Source organism: Physcomitrium patens, chromosome 14, assembly GCF_059467195.1.
Source record: "Physcomitrium patens ecotype Gransden chromosome 14, ASM5946719v1, whole genome shotgun sequence".
Classification (NCBI taxonomy): domain Eukaryota; kingdom Viridiplantae; phylum Streptophyta; class Bryopsida; order Funariales; family Funariaceae; genus Physcomitrium; species Physcomitrium patens.
This window is the reverse complement of record NC_143423.1, coordinates 1,142,352-1,162,080: the sequence shown is the minus strand read 5'-3', so window position 1 is coordinate 1,162,080 and position 19,729 is coordinate 1,142,352. Positions and strand designations below refer to the sequence as shown.

General features: G+C 37.1%; 2 protein-coding genes across 2 annotated transcripts; one reads left to right on the top strand and one right to left on the bottom strand.

Annotated features, from left to right (window-relative positions):
- Positions 1–962: 962 nt before the first annotated feature.
- LOC112291565 (kinesin-like protein NACK1) lies at positions 963–7,703 on the top strand. The gene is made up of 15 exons (XM_024539154.3): positions 963–1,589; positions 2,089–2,178; positions 2,330–2,430; positions 2,791–2,904; positions 3,065–3,146; positions 3,297–3,364; positions 3,511–3,576; positions 3,773–3,897; positions 3,996–4,197; positions 4,401–4,541; positions 4,633–4,785; positions 4,945–5,553; positions 5,892–6,347; positions 6,539–6,903; positions 7,119–7,703. The coding sequence occupies exons 1-15, from the start codon at positions 1,376–1,378 to the stop codon at positions 7,450–7,452; spliced, it is 3,120 nt and encodes a 1,039-aa protein (XP_024394922.1). The 5' UTR covers positions 963–1,375; the 3' UTR covers positions 7,453–7,703.
- A 1,072-nt stretch (positions 7,704–8,775) lies between these two features.
- LOC112291566 (uncharacterized) lies at positions 8,776–12,773 on the bottom strand. Its single transcript, XM_024539155.2, has 8 exons — positions 12,086–12,773; positions 11,367–11,465; positions 10,936–11,163; positions 10,496–10,569; positions 10,123–10,282; positions 9,643–9,762; positions 9,185–9,293; positions 8,776–9,067 (listed from the first exon to the last, which is right to left on the bottom strand). Exons 1-8 carry the CDS (start codon positions 12,197–12,199, stop codon positions 8,883–8,885), a joined length of 1,089 nt encoding a protein of 362 aa, XP_024394923.1. The 5' UTR covers positions 12,200–12,773; the 3' UTR covers positions 8,776–8,882.
- Positions 12,774–19,729: the final 6,956 nt, after the last annotated feature.

The window sequence follows — 19,729 nt, the reverse complement described above, 5'->3', positions numbered from 1 at the left end:
TTCATTTCTTATTGCACAATTAACACTTCTCTTTAATAATATACTATTAAAAAAACAGGATTTAAATTTTGTAAGGTTCAAATGCATGTGTACATGTGAAGTTAGTAATCTTGTTTTTATTTTAGAGAAAGCAGGTATTCTAGGTTTAAACACTTCTATTTAAATTAATATGACATATGTGCTTTATAGTCATTTTTTTCAAAATTAAAATTTTACACATGTCCAAAAAGTATAGTGTAATCTATTCATAATTAAAGTTTTGACCACTGTATACTTGCTCAAAGCCAATAATTTTGTCAAACAAAACGTTTTGAAGATTGTTATTTTAAAATTTTCTTTTCTAAATGTCTTTAAATGCCAGTAGATTGTCCTATTTTCAGTTGGTATTCTTTAAAATTAAAGCTACCATTCATCAAACACTAATTTTAAATTACAACCTCGAATACTTTACGTTTAAATAATTGACTCTCTGATCAAGTCCATCTTTCTTTATCCATCCGTTTTAACTAAACTTTTGGAAAACCCAGATCACAAAGACCTAAATACCACGTTCGAAAGTTCAAATAATTATAAGAAAAGTTTCAAAAAACAAAACATGTCAGTCACGGCACTGGTAGTAAGGGACGCTAAGAAGGCGACGGTTCTGCACAGAATGGGTGTGGAGAGGCGGCACATTCCGCGGTGTCATGACCGTTAGGGTCAGTCTCGTTGGCTCCGCTGCCCCCTCGCAACGCTCGCTCATCCCACGCACGCACGCACCGACAGACACAGCGAGACAGATCGAGGGAGCGAGCGAGGGGAGTGGGAGAGTGATCGAGAAGGCGTCGCCGTGTCGGACCTTGCAAATCCTTGTGACCGTTGTGTCAAATCGGTGCCTTCCTCCTCCAACGATCTCCCCTTCCAAGCCTCTTCCCGAAGCCTTCCCCCCCTCCTCCTCCTCCTCCACCCCCACTTTCTGTTCTGGGTGTCGTCTCTGATCCCGGCATTCTGTTTCGGGGACCCAATTCTGTGCTTGCTGGAGCGGTGCGGCCTCTGACTTCAATCTCCGTTTCAATTTTTCGCCCGGATCGTCTTGTGCCTGGAAATTGACGTTTGTGTCGTCGGACGATCGTATGGGTTTGATGTAGTGCGGCGTTGTTGAGTTTCTGCGTCGGGAATTTATGGTGCACGGCTGGTGACTTTGTTTCATCAACGTGACGTGGAGCTGCATTGCTCTCTGAGTTGGAGTGCGTGCTGGTGTGCGGCTTGTTGGATTGATGTGCTTGAAGAGGAAGAGGAAGCCGTTCTCCCCCCAGGCCTGGTTCGGAGGGAGAGGGGAAGTTTGAAGAGAAGGGCTGAAAGAGAGTCGTAGGCGGGTGGCTTAGCGTCCACAGCCATGACTGTGGCAATCGAAAGAGGTGGAGGAGCCCAATTGACACGGGTCAGAAGTGGGGAAGAGAAGATTTATGTCACCGTCCGAGTGAGGCCGCTTAGCGCCAAGGAGGTCGCGCGGTCTGACGCTTCTGATTGGGTGTGCACCAGTGAGCAGTCAATAGCGTTCAAGCACGCTCTTCAGGAGCGTTCCCCATTTCCTGCCGCATATACACTAGGTGAGTGCCAAGTCTCACTTTCCACACCGATAGAATTCGAGTAGTCTGCACAGAATCGCACGACCTCCCTTTTGAGAGGTGACAATAGTTTTGGAGGCAAAGAGGTTTTGTCGATTTTCTTATCTCCAATCTTAAGCCCGTCCGTCCTTAACGAGCACCCGTGGATTCATATTCTCTAGCCTCGATGGTTCTACGCCATGCAAATTCAGGGAAAATGTGTAATTCGATTGATAGTTCCCTTTGTATGCGGAAAAGATAATGTGTTCTTAGTAAAGATTGAAGATATCTATTGCCATGCCTCCTCCCAAGACCCAGTAGCTTCAGTGACCTAGCTTCATTTAATTGACGCTGTCGTGTAGATGGTTGTGAAATATAACAGATATGTACGTGACACTAGCGCGGGTCGATTAGAAGTGACTTCCCATCGTTGACAATGCCCCAAAACCCATCCGCACTTTCAGCTTGAGATTAAGAATCGACTTTTGACTGTAAAATGCAGATCGTGTCTTCGGACCCGACTGCCTCACTCGAAGGGTATATGAAGAAGGCGCTAAGGACGTGGCTCTCTCAGCACTCACGGGTCTAAATTGTGAGTCGAGCTCTCACCACTTGCTCAGAGTTGCGTGTCCACGAATACCACAAGCCGATCTGATCCTGTTGTTTCTCTTGGTTCCAATTCCCTCGTGTCTCCTCCGTATTCTTAATGGGTGATAATTCTGACCTGGTTTGGCTCTATTCAGCCACTATTTTTGCATATGGCCAAACCAGCAGTGGGAAAACGTATACAATGAGGGGAGTCACTGAAAGCGCCATTGCAGACATTTTTGAGTACATCGAACATGTAGGTCTTCCTTGTCCAGCATCTAATTTTTCATGCTTACATTTGTAGTCTAATTACAAGGTGTGAGGGAGGCACTGTCTTTGAAGTGTGATATGTATGTGCACATCACATTCGCTTCAAATTCCTTTCCGACGGGAGATTTACATGTATTTTTATGTGTTAACCAATCCAACTCCGCATACCTGAGAGTACTGTTCCTGTTGAATCTTAATTCGATGACCAGGTTGGTTGAACCTCGCAGTTGTTTTGCTGAACCATGCAAAAGAAAATTTTGATCTTAGCTTCATTTGATACTCCTCTAGTGGCGGATGACATCGAGTTCTTGGTGAAAATTAGCTAACTCCTTCTTTTTCTATTCAGAATACAGATAGAGAATTTTTATTGAAAGCTTCAGCACTCGAAATCTACAATGAGGTGGTCAAAGATTTATTGACCCCCGAAGGTGTTCCTCTGAGATTACTCGACGACAAAGAGGTACGGAATAGGTGCCCTGAAGAGAGACGGCTCGTGTTTCAGCACCTTCTCCAATTGCAATCTCTTGTAGTTTGTGCTCCGAAGCTCCGGGGTTGTTGTGTACGGTTTCATGCATCTGAAGCCTGGCGAAGTATCTTACAGTGAGTGGTGCTAATTGCAGAAGGGTACTGTTGTGGACAAGCTGAAAGAGGAAGTTATCCGTGACATCAGCCATCTGCGACAGCTAATCAAAATTTGCGAAGGTACAAAGACCTCAGCTTCTATGAGTATGCTTCCCGAGAGCGTAATATTTCTGTTCGGTTCCCTCCCTGGACAGCAAGGCAGCTTACTCAAATGTCACCTGTATCCTTACGCTAACTCCAATCAATCATGGATTGCTTTTATATTTGCAGCTCAACGACAAGTTGGCGAGACGAGCCTGAATGATACATCGTCTAGGTCGCATCAGATCATCCGATTGGTACATATCATCCCCACAAGTCATACTAGCCCCATGAATGATGCAGGGTTTAAGAAATTGGGTCTCCTTCGCAGGACAATATTTCTAAGTGAACTCCGACACTGTTAGTTGTACAGTTGGAGTAAACTGATGTCTGGCATGTGCAGACGGTGGAGAGCCACCCCTCTGGAGTTTCTCCAGGGATCCCATCTGCCTCATTAATAGCCAGCTTGGTAATTGACTTATCCATCATCTGTTCCAGAATCCTTCAAAATCAGTTGTCAAGTGCGCCAGTTCAGGACATTGTGAGAGACTGCTGTAATTGAAGGAAATGGCCACCTTTTTTATTTAAGGACATCATCACTTCTATTGATTTATATCCTACAGGTGAATCATCTAATTCGCCACTCGATCTTTTTTTTTATTCAGAATTTTGTGGATCTGGCTGGAAGTGAGAGAGCTTCTCAAACTCATGCTGATGGAACCAGGCTCAGGGAAGGCGCCCACATTAACCGCAGCCTGTTAACTCTTAGTACTTGTATTCGCAAACTCAGGTGAAGCCGGTCTCATATCTGTCAGCAGTTGAGGATTTGGTGGTTCTGTTTCTTATCTCCATATTATTGCTGTCTAACTTCGTATCTACTGGTTTCAGTGGAGGAAGTGCAAAGAAAGGACATATTCCATTCAGAGATTCCAAACTTACAAGGATTCTACAGCACTCGCTGGGAGGAAATGCCAGAACTGCTATCATCTGCACCATGAGTCCTGCCCACAGTCATGTTGAGCAATCACGGAACACTCTTGCCTTCGCTACCAGAGCGAAGGAAGTAACTAATACCACGCACATCAACATGGTGAGGTTCTGCTACAGTTATGGTCCGATTCGATATCGTAGAATTTACCTCGAATGCAAAATGATCCATTTGCAAAGAAATGCACCTCTAACTTCTGCATTCCCATGTTCAGGATATTTGTTGTTGTGTATTCGGAAGTGTCTGCAATTCACTTCTTCTTGTCCAATACATATCTGAAATGATTCTTTACTACTGCCGGTCAGGTCGTGTCGGACAAGGTTTTGGTAAAGCAACTACAGAAAGAAGTGGCCAGACTGGAGGCAGAGCTGAAAGTCCCAGATCCAACCACTGAAATCACATCATCTGAAGCACTGCTGCATGCCAAAGATCTACAAATTCAGAAGGTTTGTAGCGGTACCGGTACTGTCTGTGTTCGGTTTTTGTAGTCATGCAATCTGTTCTCCAAGCAGCGATACTGAGCCCGAAGTTTTTCAGATGGAGGAGGAACTTAGGGAGCTGGAATTAGAGCGTGATGCTGCGCAAGCTCGACTTGAAGAGGTAAGGAGGAAGCTGGAGGAAGAAGAGGTGGCGAAAAGACTAGCTGAAGAGGCAGCCATGAAACTTGCTGTGGAAGCGGCGAACAGACCTGTGAGACATCTTACCTACATTCCTTTGTCAGGATTGATTTCCAAGCAAGTGTTATAGTAATCATTATCAGTCACAAAGGATTATAATGTCCTGTTTCTATTCTTTTGGTACGGAAATCGTAGCTACTGACTAACTCTTTCCATTTGGCATACTTAACAGCCATCAACACCTGGTCCTCTATCCATCTCCCGTACTCCTCTGTCAATTAGTACGAACCGAAGAAGGTGGTCTGATTCGGGAGATTATCTCACACGAAAATACGAGGAAGGGAACCAGCACCCGCAAACTCCTCCTAGCCAGATGCGGCTGAAAGGCCCAGCCATGTCTGTTCGGCAATCTACTGCTGCTTCAGTTATGCTGGTTCAAGAGATTCGGAATCTAGAAACTCTACAGGATGAGTTGGGAGAGGATGCCAACCGAGCTCTTGAAGCTCTTCAAAAGGAAGTAGAGTGTCTGCGGTTAGCTCAAGCTGGTATGAACCATGACGCTGCTTCTACAGTTCAGAAACTTCAGGATGAGCTTCAAACTATGCACAGTCTTCGATCGTCAACTTCAAAATTCAGGAGCTTGGAGAGCAAGGAGGGCGTAGACACTCTACGCCAGTCTCTCAGTCTCAACCAAGTGACCTTGCGACAAGAGCTCTCTAGACTGGGAGGAAAGGACAAGTCTGACGCTGATGCTGCCATAGCGACTCTGGAGGAGCAGTTGGAGAGTGTGCAAAGGTCCTTGGACAAAATGGTTCGTGCTAATGAAGCACGCTCGCCCAAGGCAAGACTTACTCTCCAATGCAGTCGTTTCAGGTGTCCCAAGTAATAGCTTATGAAGCTTGGCAGTAGAGAACCTGACCAAAGAAGTGGATTGGAAGTTGGAATTTTCATACACTTGACACGCATTAGCCCTGTGTTTGATGCTACTCCAGACGAGCTGAGTCGTTGCATTCCGGCATCTAGTAATATCATCCGTTTTTAACGTAAGCAATGAAGTTGTCGCAGATAAACCTGCTAATGGACGCAGTAATGAAGGTAACGCATATCCATGTAGCAGGACAATCTGTATTCCGCCATAGGTGCTTGTCAATTGACCGTTATTATCTTTCCCACACGCAGGAGGCTGGAGGGGTATCTAAAACCCGTGGACGACGAAGGAATGCTCCCCCAACTCCCTCGGCCAGCATGACTAGGCAGCGCCTCACATCAGATACTCCTTCCTCCCCAGCTGCTCGGAGGACATTACGATACAGTAATAGCGAGAACAATGAAAATGCACCCCCAAGAGTATTACGTGACAACAACCCTCATAACGCTGAAGAGCCTGCAACACCTCGAGGTAAAGGACACCTAACGCAAGGCGTGTCGCCATCAAAGAGAAATCTGAACACAAGCCAATCCAAGGAGAGTCCTGGCGGTGCACACGAGAGGTCCAACTTAGTGGACCTCCGGAAAATGCAGAATTTGTTTAAAACTGCAGCTGAAGACAATATCAAAAGCATACGCACTTATGTTACAGATTTGAAGGAGCGTGTAGCAAAGCTTCAATATCAGAAGCAGCTTCTTGTGTGCCAGGTAAATGCTCCTTTGCTCTCTGTTTTGTTGTAAATGGTTCATTCCATCTCTGACTGAATAAACCATTTCATCTGTTTCTGTGCACAGTGCAATCAAAGAGGTATTAGAATCCTCAGGGACGGGTTCTTTTTTATTTTCAGCAATGCGACCCCGCATTCTTAACCACTCATGGTCATTGATAAATTCCACAGGTTCTTGAACTAGAAGCTGGAGGGCTCGATGACGAGGAAGTAGAGGGAGATGACCACCTCAATGATGATGAGCTTGATTTGCAGCCTGTGCAATCACTTGATAGCTGGAAGCTACAATTTGATCAGCAACGAGCTCTCATCTTGGAAATGTGGGACACCTGCAATGTGTCCATCGTCCACAGAACTCAATTCTATCTATTATTCAATGGAGATCCTGCTGATTCCATTTACATGGAAGTTGAGCTACGCCGTTTAACATGGCTGCAAGAGAACTTCAATGCCGAGTCCCAAGGGAATCAGTGCAATGCTAACACCCTAGAGGAGCAATTAATCCATCGCGCTCATAGCCCAAGCAGCTCGAACAGGTTAGTTTCTTGTTTAACATGCGAAAATCTGGTTTTTGCGGTCACATTTTGAATTCTTCCAAGAGATACTAAAACCGTGCCAAATCAGGAACTACAGGATTCGGAATGAGTGACGCCGTCTGCTATTGAACACCTTCTGACTCAGTGTACTATCCTCCCAAAATTTCGGATGTCGCTTCTGTTATTGTGCTAAGCATCAAGTTTGTACTGTGCAGCACTAAAAGCTTGAAAAGAGAAAGGGATCTTCTAGCAAAGCAGATGTCGCGAAGATTGCCCAATGAGGAAAGGGAAGACTTGTACATAAGGTGGGGTGTCCCTCTTGACACAAAGCAGCGAAAGCTGCAGCTGGTGTATAAGTTGTGGGCAGACCCTCATAACCTGCGTCATGTAGAAGCCAGTGCCGAAGTCGTATCAAGGATTGTGGGGATTATTAATCCAGGTTGTGCGCCCAAAGAGATGTTTGCTCTGAACTTCACTCTTCCCAACCATGCAGAAACCCCAGGAATGTTCGGGTGGAACGGTCTTTCAGCTCTACTGCAGCATTTTTAGACATGTAGAGGTTTTTCAGATGTCCTAAATTCTGGACAATTAGTGAAGGTGTTAGTTTAGTCACTGGCCACTTAGTTGTGAATAATTTTCCTCGTGAAGTTTAGGAATGCCTCTATTCATATTGACATGAATTGTATAGAAGTTATGTACCACAAGTCACTGTACATATATTCTAGCTTTGGAAAAGCCATGTTAATTAATTGGATGAGCTCAAATTCAGAGCTCTTTTTATAATTCCCAACTTAAAAGCACAGCAGCTACTGTAGAGTGCCCTGACTGACTTTTATTAGGGAGTGCTGGGCCTCTGCACTCACTGTGACAGGCAATGTATGGCATGTTCCACATCAGTTGGTGATGCAGCTCTTTTTCTGATGCCTATGTGGGCTAATTAGCCATCCTGTGTTATAGGGGAATAGTAAATTGACCCACTTGAAATCTAAATTGACTCATTTTTTCCATTTTTCTTTATTTCCGTTCTGCTTAGAGTGTTGTATTCCTTCACCAATCCCTCAAATTTGCAATTGGTGATGTCCTAATTCTGCAATGGGTACGAGGGGTAGAGAATGAAACTCTTGGGAAGGATTGGTAAGGGCTATGATAAAAAATGTTGGTCCTCTTTGCAAATACATTTCACCTTTGATTGTGCACTAAGGAAGTTGTCTCCCTTTGTGTAATCAAGTGTTGCAAATAAATTCCATTCAAGTGAAAGCTCATTTTGTTTTAAAGAAAATAAAAACTGAATGGATTTATCTTTAAAAAAAGCATTTATTCACTTATTTCTTTCGTCTCATTCGATTTTTTTTTTTTTTTTTTTTTTTTTTTTTAAAAAACTGGGATGATTATCACGTATAGGTAAAGTTCAATTAAAAAAATATTACAAACAATATATTGAGTTGTATTCTACTCCAAATAATTTGAATTTTATTTGAATGGATGCTACAAAATAAATATAAATATATAAGTGAAAGACATTCAGCCTACTACAGGATTGTCATTTTGTAAATGCAGCGTCTTCTTTTAGCGAAGAAGTTTTTGAATACATCATTAGATTGATGCATTGGTTTGTGTGAGGTTGGACTTTGGTTCTTTGAGTTGTTAAAAAGATAAAGCATGCTAAATTCACCAGAGAACCTCATTTTCGCACTGCTCGGGATGGATGAAAAAAGTAAAAAAAGATGCAATTTGTACATAAATGCAAGTCTCACCAACGGTCTGTCTACACCTGCCACATCTCAGATTATATATGACCACCTACGAAAGGTCGTGGGCTTTCCCCAGATCCTGAGTCTCAATAATACCATTTAAATCAAGAGAAGGCACTCATTAAAGTGATGGTTCCATTCTATTGCAGAATCACATATTGAAGGTTAACAAACTACATAGTCCTATAGATATGATGTCTGTATAGTACTTCAATACTGCACGTTCACCTAAACATCAACTTTTAGAACAACTTTACCACCAGCATTCTTGCTATCCCTTGCTCGATGCGCTTCTGCTGCCATCTCCAATGGAAAAGTCAGACCCACAGGAATTTTAAGTCGCCCATCTGATGCCAGTCTACATATCTCCTCCAGGCCCTCGGCATCTGTTCGCATAATGGGCCACCAGTAGTCTGTGCATGGTAAACCCATCCCCCATGATAAGTCTTAGAGTCGAAGCATTAATCACCGTTAGCAATACTTGCCCAATCAATTCTCTGATGCTCTTGAAAAGGGTGTAGCGAACTAACCAATTCCATGTGATTGTTTGTACTGCATCTGCTTCTGAAGCAATGCAACTGCTGCAGCAGCACCCCCTACTATGAGGCCATATTTATCTGTGAAGGTTACTGTTTGCCCCTGCAATGAATGGATGCCAAATTTCATTGTACTATTTTTCCAATGTCCAAATTAGACACAGACCTTGTCTTTTTGCTAGAACTACAAAGGACCAGTCAATATGGTCAAAGACCGAATCATAAATTCGGTCAATACCTGTCTGTTTTTGCGAGGCATTTTTCAGAATATCCTCGCAGTTAGTCTTTTAATGCAAACACATTAGCAGCAACATCACTTCTTGTAAGGTGTGAACTTCACAATTTGATTCAGCAGCTGATTCGAAAATTCTATTGTTGCAAAAAGAACAAAGGGTTGACTTTATGCTTAGCGTAAAGTTCTTCATTCCAAATACAGAATATCCAGGTTATACCTGCAGAGTCATGTACTGTCCACCCCGTAGCAGAAGGCTGATGCCAGTGGTCTCAGTCTCGGGCACACCAATTGTGTCCAGCACAACATCAAACCTGTCTTGAAATTCACCTTTCACATTCTAGAATCAGAAAAAACAGAACCCACGATTAGAAAATGATCGATGACATACAAGAGACACAAGAAGAAGAAGAAGAAGAAGAAGAAGAAGAAGAAGAAAAAAAACACCTTTTCTGAGCGCACCGTACACTCTGCATAATATGATACATTGAAAATCAAAATGCGACGCCGCAAGGTTGCACAAAAACTGTTTTTACAAGAAAGATGATGCAATTACAACGACTTCGGTCCAGAAGGATGATTCCGCAACTATTTACGCTATTCTCGCCTCTTACTCATCTCTCAAAACTATCGACCTCTATATTATCAACTGCATGAGAAAACTACGAAACTGTTAATCTATAAAATCATGATAACTTACAGGAGAAGTGTAATCAACAGCTTCCTCAGCCCCTGCCTCCTTTACTTTCTCCATACTCCTCTTGCCACATGTGCAGGCAACATAGCACCCTGCAGCTTTGGCCAAAGCAATCGCAGCAAGGCCAACAGCACCTCCACCTCCCATGATCAGGACTTTCTGCCTGTAGTAACATCGTCGAGAGATCAGTAACGTATGCTCTTGAGACATCAGTAACACAAGTAGACATTTTGCGATTCTAATCTGCCGAGTCGGAATAAAATACAAAACAATAAGTCCTAGAATGTTCCAAATTCTCCCAATTCTTTATCCTTAAGAAAATTCCATACATGGAGTTTCATGTCCATATTGATCGTTATAGGAAGAGAATTTATACCCCTTCTGAATCTTTGCAGTGCTTCTTAAAGCTCTCCAGGCGGTGAGTGAGGCGAATGGAATAGCAGCAGCGTCCTGTGTTAGCCAGAAATGAAAGATGTGACAAAACTTGAAATAACAATATTATCATCATCATCACCACCACCACCACCATACGATGTGATCTGTTTAAAAACCTCAATAACCCAGTGCAATATATGGCAATAATCAAAGCTTAAGTTCGTTATTTCAAATTCATCAAAGTTACAAGGTTAGTGGAATATTAGCAGAAAAAATTATAGTACTCTATCTGAAAATGGACTGCCACAGTAGAACCAGCAACATTATCGAACGGCAGTTGCAATGATTGACCAAAGTTACCAACAGTCACACTCCACACTATATAGTAACAATATCTTAGTAGAATACCACAAAGCGAAAAGACAGGATTGTTCGACGTACAGTGTGAGAAAGTGACTCAGGCTTCGGGGCCAGTTGTTCTTCCCCGAGAATTGCGTAATCACTGTAGGTTCCACGTGTTGCAGTTGGATGTAATGCTCCAAACACCTGATCCCCTACAAGAAGCTGTCTCACATTGCTCCCAACCGCCGTAACCTCTCCACTAACATCCCGGCCGAGAACTAGTGGCAAAAGTGGCTCAAACAATGACCGCCCGTACCCTTCCCTCATCTGGATGACGAAGGTAATTACGAATGATACAGCAACAGGTTACCCATACTGATGCTATCGAGAAAGTTAACAAATTCATACACAACAATTGTCATTGCTGATCATATAACGGGAGTTTATAAACTATCTTTGAACATGTAAAACACTGAAAGATCTAAAATCTGAAAAACTGGGATCAAGAAACAAAAGTGAACGAAAGATACCCGCATATCCAATGGATTGACGCCCACTGCATGTGTACGCACCAGCACATCAGATGCGCCCAGGTCTGGAAGTATGGAATCATCCCGCACTTGAAGAACCTGCCAAGTTCATCAGTGGGGTGTGAGTTCCTAACAACTCCCCTTGACAATTTAAATAAGTATGATGAATTTATAATTTCAACCAGTCATTGACACCACACACCGACGCATAAGACAAAACAAGGGCCACAGTCTGTTAGTGTGCTCCATGTTTTGAAACCTAGGTTCCCTAGAGTTCGCCTTTGAGCTTGTAGTGAGTAGGCCGCCACCCATGTCGCAACTCGGCACGCACAGAATTCTCCACCAGAAAGCATCACAATTAAATCATTTCGTCTCAATCACGATTCAGAAATTGCACTCAAATTTACTCGTATGAGTTTCCTCGGCACAACAAGATCGAGCTCCGAGTTTAGGAACATCGCCCATGTTCTGGGTTTTGTAGTTTCAGCAATAACAATATTCTCAAGTCATGTTCAGCCATTAAAGGAGGGAACAAGGCCAAGACTGCAGGCTACTTGACCTCAATCTCGCGCACCTAGTTATGATGTTTACACCTAAAATTCCAAACAAATATTACAAAGCGTCACAACGACGTTATAGCATTTCGAAATTGAACCATGGAGGGGGAGGGTGTCGGAAGTCCGATCCTTCAAATCAACTGATCAGGAGCAGAAAGCTACCTCGGGGCCTCCAAATCGAGGCAAGACTACCGCTCTGCATGTCGTCAGAGTACGAATGTCAGATTTCGCTGAAGCTCCCCAACGCCTAAGCGCGAGAAACAAGACCTCCGACATTCTGCTCCACTCCGCTTTCCAAACCAACCCCCCTCTGCATTCCCCTCTGTCTACCTCCTGCTCATCTTTCCCTACTCTCGAATTCACTCTCCAGCCTTCTTCACTGAATCTGTCACTCGTAGCTCTCCAGTACAATGTCTTTGAACGGTGGTACTGCTGTAATCAGGCGCAATCTCCACACAAATTCTAATAAATTTCCTCCGCATAGCACTGAAACCACGACAGCCGCTGTTGAACTCCACAACCCTAATACCCTTCGCTTCAAAAGAGACGAATCCCAGCAATCCAACAAAACCCCAACTCCAGAAATTAGACAAAACAACTACTGCTCCGGATCTTAGAAAGAAAAACTATCGACTCTTTCCAGCTGCCAGTGTCTTGCGATTTCGGTCCCTCTGGAATCAACTGATGAGTGCGAGCAGGGATAAGTACAGGGGTGGGGGAATTCACATGGTCCGAATGCATGCGACGAATGGGTGAGAGAGCAATGGCATGGGAGCGAGCAAGCAAGCAAAGGGGAGGGAGGCGAAGAAGCCAGTGTCGAAGAATGGAGCATCCATGTATCGACAAATGTGCGACGGTCGTGGAGGCCACCCCGACATGGGACGGAAAGCAATGACGACGAGGACGGGCCGGGCTTCCAGGGATGGGTCGGGAGTTGACATGCCCCCCCCTGGATTTACGTTTCCATCTAATAATTTCATCCATCCGTACACCAGTTGAGGCCACGTTGCTGCCCAACCCCCACTTCCTCCTCTCCCTCCTTGCAATACATGTAATGCATGCAATACAAAAACATTTATGTATTTTACTCTTAATTTATTCTTGATTTATGTAGACACTTAAAATACAGCATCTTTTTTCACATCAATCAAAATACACAAAAAAAAAAAAAGAAGGGAAGAGCAATTGTAAATACATCTCTACTTAGATAGGGATGATAAGGCCAACCTCCATCAATTGCCATTAGATGATTAATTTTGGTTATAATAATTTAAGAGAATTGTTAATGCTACATCCCCAATTGGTATTGCTACACCCTACATGACCTCTACACATATTAAATTAACTAAAATACATGCTTCTATGTTTAAGGTGTATTTGGCAACCCAATGCTAATGAAAAAATATAATAATTTTTAAAAATATATATATTTATTTTTGCATCCAAATAATAAAAATAAAAATAAAAATTTGAATAAATTTTTTTAGGGCAGATATTTCATATTCAAAAAATAAATAAAGATGCATATTATTAGCTTGTTGTATACAAGGAGGTCACGTGGGGTCTATTGATATCAACTAGAAATGGAGCGTTAACAATTCTGTAATTTTACCTATTAGCAAACTATTCTAATTTAGGTAATTCATATACATGAAACAACATCTACATAATGATTATTAGTTTCTTCTCTTTAATCTAATTGATATAATTTTTTTGATGTATTTTTTAGATTTAATTTTTTTTTTCACTTTATTATAATGCCTTATAATCTTAAAATCAAGGAGGCATAATAGACGAGAATTATTGATAGTGTTGTTGATTTTTTTATGTTCTAAACATCTAATATAATTCATTTATGTCAAATAAGATAGGTGCTCATTGTTTTGTTTTGTTTTGTTTTTTTTTTTTTTCTAGTTTTATTTCATTAAGTTTTCTAATTCAGGTCAAAGTTTGAAAGAAGCACTTCTTATCATTTAGATATTTGAATTTGTGGAACTTGTATTCTATCTCATGGTAGTTTTTTACCTTTTATGCAATGCATTTTCTTAGATTGTATTAGTGATTCTATAAAAAAAATCATTGAGATTATGATTATTAATAGATATGAATTGATACAAAAGTATAAGTATCACAATTTTTTTTGTAATGCACTGTAAAGCTTGTTGTTTCTTTCTGTCTTATAGTTCCTTGTGGCATGGCTATAATCTATCCAATGTCAACTTTTAGGTTTGACCCAGAGGTTGTCAAGAAGTAGGCATTGTTTTCTGATTGATTGCATCATGTTGCAGATTTAGAGAGAACTTTTTGATGGTGATAGAGGGTGTAGATGAAGGCTGTACATATTTTATTTTAAAATAAATTTGATTTCTTTGTATTGAGATAAGTATACCACTACTTCTACTAAGTGTTATTAGTTTATATTCTTTAATTGTAATATATAGATTAATATACATGTAAACAAACATGGCTTACTTTCTAACATTTAGGATTCTTTAAACATAGATTTAGGACATTGTTTTTGGGAAGAACGGGACCTTGAAGTAGAAACTAAGCAATTCTAAATCCTATCAATTTTAAATCTTAAACCCTATCAATCCAAAATTTTAACATCTAGTAACTTTAAAAAATCTAAAAAAAATTATATAGAAACTTTGATAAATTCTAAAAAAATATTAAAAATATTCTAAAACAGTTTTATTAAATAATATCAAATCTATAAAATAAATAAAATAAATAAAAATAAAAAAAATCTATAAAATCCTAAATAAATCTTATTAAATATTAAAGTACCCTTATAAAATCTATCAAACCTTAAAGAAGTTTTATAAGATCAGAAAGAATCTAATAAGAGCAAAAACAAATGCTAAACAAATTTATAAAAAAATCATAAAAAAATCCCAATCAAATTCTAAATTTCAAACAAGAAATTTCAATAAGGTACAATTTTTTTACTTTATTTTTGAATCAACTCTAAATTTTTCACAATTTTTGGACATGCTAATTCCAAATAAGCTTGTAATATTTAAAAAAGATCCAACTTACAGAGTAAAAGAAACATTCAAATAACCAAAAAGATGTTGCATTGCCTCCTTTTCCAATTTTGGTGTCGAATTTCTAGAATTTTTTTTTTTTTTTTTAATTCTAATGAAATTCCAAGAAATAATTAAAAATTTAGACCATGATATTATTACTTAAAAATATGTTACATAAAAAATTAAAAAAATCTAAATTTGATTAGTTCTCACAAAGTTATTCTACACTTGATCTAAAGAAGTCTTAAACCTATAGAATCTACTTGAAGTCTTTTCTTAAATTCTAAATTTTAGTCTCTAAAAAAAACAATTTTTATTTTTTTAGATGCCTATTTTTACACCACATAGTCCAATTTCAATCTTGTCTCACAAATGATTCTTCTTAGATACCAAACTAATTCGTTTTGTAAAAATGTTCAAAAAACTCAATTCTTAATTATAATCTAATGGTAATTTAATAGACTTTTTAATATATTTTAATTATCTTATTCTATTTATGATTCTAGATAATAGAAAAAATATATATTTTAAAAATAGAGTAGTATGAAATATGAAATCTTTTATTATATTCAATACTTTATCTATAATATTTTAGAAAAAAATATTTTAATCTTTTAGTTAAATTTTTGTTTGCATATTTTGGTTTTTATCTACTCTTTCATCCAATAGTTGTATTACAATATGATATTGTATACTTCTATTCATTGGAAATTTCTCAAAAAAGATCTTGTTAATTATAACTTGAGCTTTTGTACTTGTGAATAATAGTCTAATCATATTGATGAATTAAGAACCAAAGCCAAAGACTTCAAGAACTTGTAATAAGAAATTCTAATTTATCAAGTCAAATGCATTAAAAAAAAATAAGAAAAAAAAATATTTAGAAAAAATAAGTTTAATATAATTTTTTATTCACGAGGAATATATTATCTAAGATGTGATTTAAAGGTAGAAATATTTATTAAAATTTATTAATAATTTTACTGAACATGAGTTGTATACCCAATTAGAAAACTTTGAAACAAATCTTGTAAGTAGAATTAAGTAGAATAACGGCTCAATAATCACTTAATAATTTTTTTTATCTCATTTCTTAAATATAAGAGTAATAAAGCCTTTGAAAATGGCTGAAAAGAAGGCTTTTCTATCCATAAATTAATAATAAGTTGTAAATTATCTTTTTTGATTGTATTCCAAAATTTATGAGTGTATTCTAAAAAAATAAGAATATTTCGTTTTTTAATATTAATGAGCAAAAAAATTATAACCAATTTTAGACATGTTAAATAAATTTTAAATATCATTGCTTTATAGATCTTTAGACTAAAAATTCTAATTTTAGATCTTCTTTCTCTTAAAAATTAAAAACTTAGAATATGAGTTACTTGATGCAATCTATTTGATTATTGTCCTTGCTCTATGCCCATTTTCTTTTCTTTGTTCCATATTAGCTAAGATATTATATTGGTATTTGAGTTTTTGTATTTTAAGATTGATTGGATTAGTGTAAAGACTTGCATGAGTGTGCTCCATAATAAATTTCTAAGCTAAGTCATCTTCTCTTTTATATCTAATTTTAATCTTTCAATGATTTCTATAGTATCTAAAAGCTTTTCTAAATTTGATAGTAAAGAAAATATTTAAGTATTTTTTTCTAATTTCTTAGATAGCTTGTTGAACCTTCATTTTACTTAAGTATTGTGGATTTAATTTATAATGTAGAGATAGTTTAGCTACCTTTAGATAATTATATATTAAAGAATATTAGAAGATGGTCAAATAAAGATGTATCATTTTTTATTCTACAATCTTTAGTAGTAGATAGATGAAAGGCTTATGAGATGTTATATACCTATTTAGTTTGGCTACTATTTTAACTCTATTATTTTTATCATTTCAATAAAATCTTATATATTTAGCTAAGAAAAGAAAAAGAAAAAAAAAATATATATATATATATATATATATATATATATATATCTCGAAGGCCCTAATTCTCTTTAAAACCTTAAAATTATTAAAATAATTCAGCAAAATAAGCTTGTTATAAAATATAAAAAAAGACATATCTTTTGGTCTATCTTTTATGTTCTAATCTCCCTCTAATATCTTTTCTAAATTGTTTAGAAGAGAGGATTGCAAATCCTTTCATAATTAGCTTCAAGTATGAAGCTCATTTGGAGTATAAATATTTGATATCTCAAATAAAAAAATATATGTGTTTTCCAAAGACATCCATAATATTCCATTATCTAAGAGAGAATCACTTAAAGAAATAAAATACTTAACATAAAATTTAATTAAGATACATACCCTTCATTTGCTTAATCCATCTTTTATGTGGTTTTATATAGAAGTTGCTTCTAAAATGTGTGAATTTTTATTTCTATAAAATTACTATTTTAATACTTTTGTATTTTCTCTAATTATTTTATATTCTTATAATAATACAATATTCCATTGTGGTTGAAAATTATAAATATTATATCAAATTTTGTTGAATTTTGAATGGTTTTTAAATCCTCTTATATTAGAAGATATTATGTTTAATCTTATAATAAAGTAAGAAAAATAAAGGAAGTTGGGTGATACTTAGGAGATAGTAGTTGTAGTTATTAGAACTAATTCTAAACTTGATTTTGTTTAATCAAGTACACTAGAGAGAGGCTAAGAATCAAGTACTGAAGAGACTTCTTATAGTTGAAAAAGACACTAGCTTGTTACCTATTTGTACTTACAATGGAATATTAATCTTAGCTTTCTAAATCTACAGAAGACTATTGTAAGTCCATTGTAAGTAATTTCTATAGATTCTTGGTTGTTTTTAAAAGTAAGATCTTTAGTATTAGGTGGCCTTTAATTTTTTAGATTTTTTAGTCTTTAGAATTACTTAATCCCATGGCTTGCACAAAGGCAAAAATTACATGTGGTTGGCAAGAAGTTTCAATCAATTAGTATGATTTTATTTTATTTTTTGTAATATGCTTCAATACTCTAAAAGACACATCTTAACCATGTCTAGACTCTAAAATAATGAAAATCTAAGATTTGATTTTGTTGCATTATTATGGCTTTTTTTAGCAAGGTCTCTAATTATCAAACTAAAAAAGAGCCATTATCCTTGAATTCATCCGTAAGCTTTTAAAAGGCAATTTAGATTAAAAAATATACTAATATTATGCAAAGCTTTAATATCAAAGTGGTTAAATTTTGCAAACCATTTTTATATAGTGCAAATACCTAAGGATGTATTTATTGGAATTAGTAGTTGTATTTTTTTGGTTGGTTTAAAAATACTAGTTTTAATAAAGAAGCATCTTTTGGCTAGAAAATAAAATATTTTTAACAAATATTTTACTTTCTTAGAAAGAACCATTGCTCAAAAGAAGAGATACAAACTTATCTTTCACAAATCTTACTATTATTATAAACTACTCCAAATACTTAATTTCTCACAATGTCAAAGTCTACTTCAAAAAAATTGTTAGAATTATAAATAAATAACCTACAAAAATTGCAAGAATGGCCATTAAGAAGTACTCCTCTTAGTGTTTTTTTATAAATGAGTAGATGATGGCATCCAACATGGATAGGTTGTTTTAATTAGTTATTGAAAGGCCACTACAAATGACTATTAGATAAATTGTCATTAGTTTGCTACAATGTTCTCACTTTTGCAGTTACATGGCAGAAACACTTTTTGTGGCTTGCAATGATAACAATTTCTACCATATTGTCCTACAAATCTTGTGTTTGTGATGTTTACTAAGAAATCCTAATCTTCTCTTAGAAAGATATTGTTATTCCTACTTTTGTATGTAAGAGAGGCCAATGGAGAGCCAAAGAGCTTGCAAAGAGCTTGATTACTGTTAATCTAGGAGTTAAGGATTGTTAAAAGACATGATTATTTAAAATCCTAAGTGGAAAAGTTGTGGGTTGAAGAGCACCATTAGTGATCCCTACAAGAGGCTCACGTCTATCTTACATGTAGTTTAGTATTGTGAAGTTTGTAACATCGGTTTTAAAACAATCCACCATATTTTAATTAGATACATGTCTTTTTAAAACTTATCTTCAAATCTATCTTCTTTTCACAAATATATATGCTCAGTTGATAATGAGATTATAGAATATGTGATATTTTCTTGCATAATTATTAAATCAAAAGAATACAATAGTTGAAACAAATTTATTACATATAAAGAAAAAAATTAATATATTAAAATAATAATAATAAATTCTTATATAAAAGTGTATTCAAATGAAAATATATTTAAAACAATGTTAAGCATTAAATTCTAAAGCATCATAATCATATGTCATAAATATGACATTTAAGTAGGATTAGATATTGAAACTTATGTTATTGTTATGTTAATATATGTATTTATTGGAATTAGTTTAATTGCAAAGGTTAGCACTTTAATATTTCACATTACTAGATGAGTGTTTATTAATTTACTAATTTATAACTTAAATATTTTTTGATATGACATATTAAGAGAATAGAGCACTCTTCCTTTACTTTTTGCTAAATAACATTTTTCTTTCCAGCATCTCAAAATTGCTGTATGTCAAATCTCTCCAGTTTGCCAAAACTGGAAGATTTAAGTGATATCAGTTTCCAAAGGCTATGGTAGAATTCTGCTAAATATGCCCAACGCGGCACAATATTTCCAAGGTAATGAAAATTGACAATTCAAATGTGCTGAAGTGTATCATTTGAAAAACAAGTTGCAGATAAACTGCATTTATTGTTTCCTCGAATGAGTGA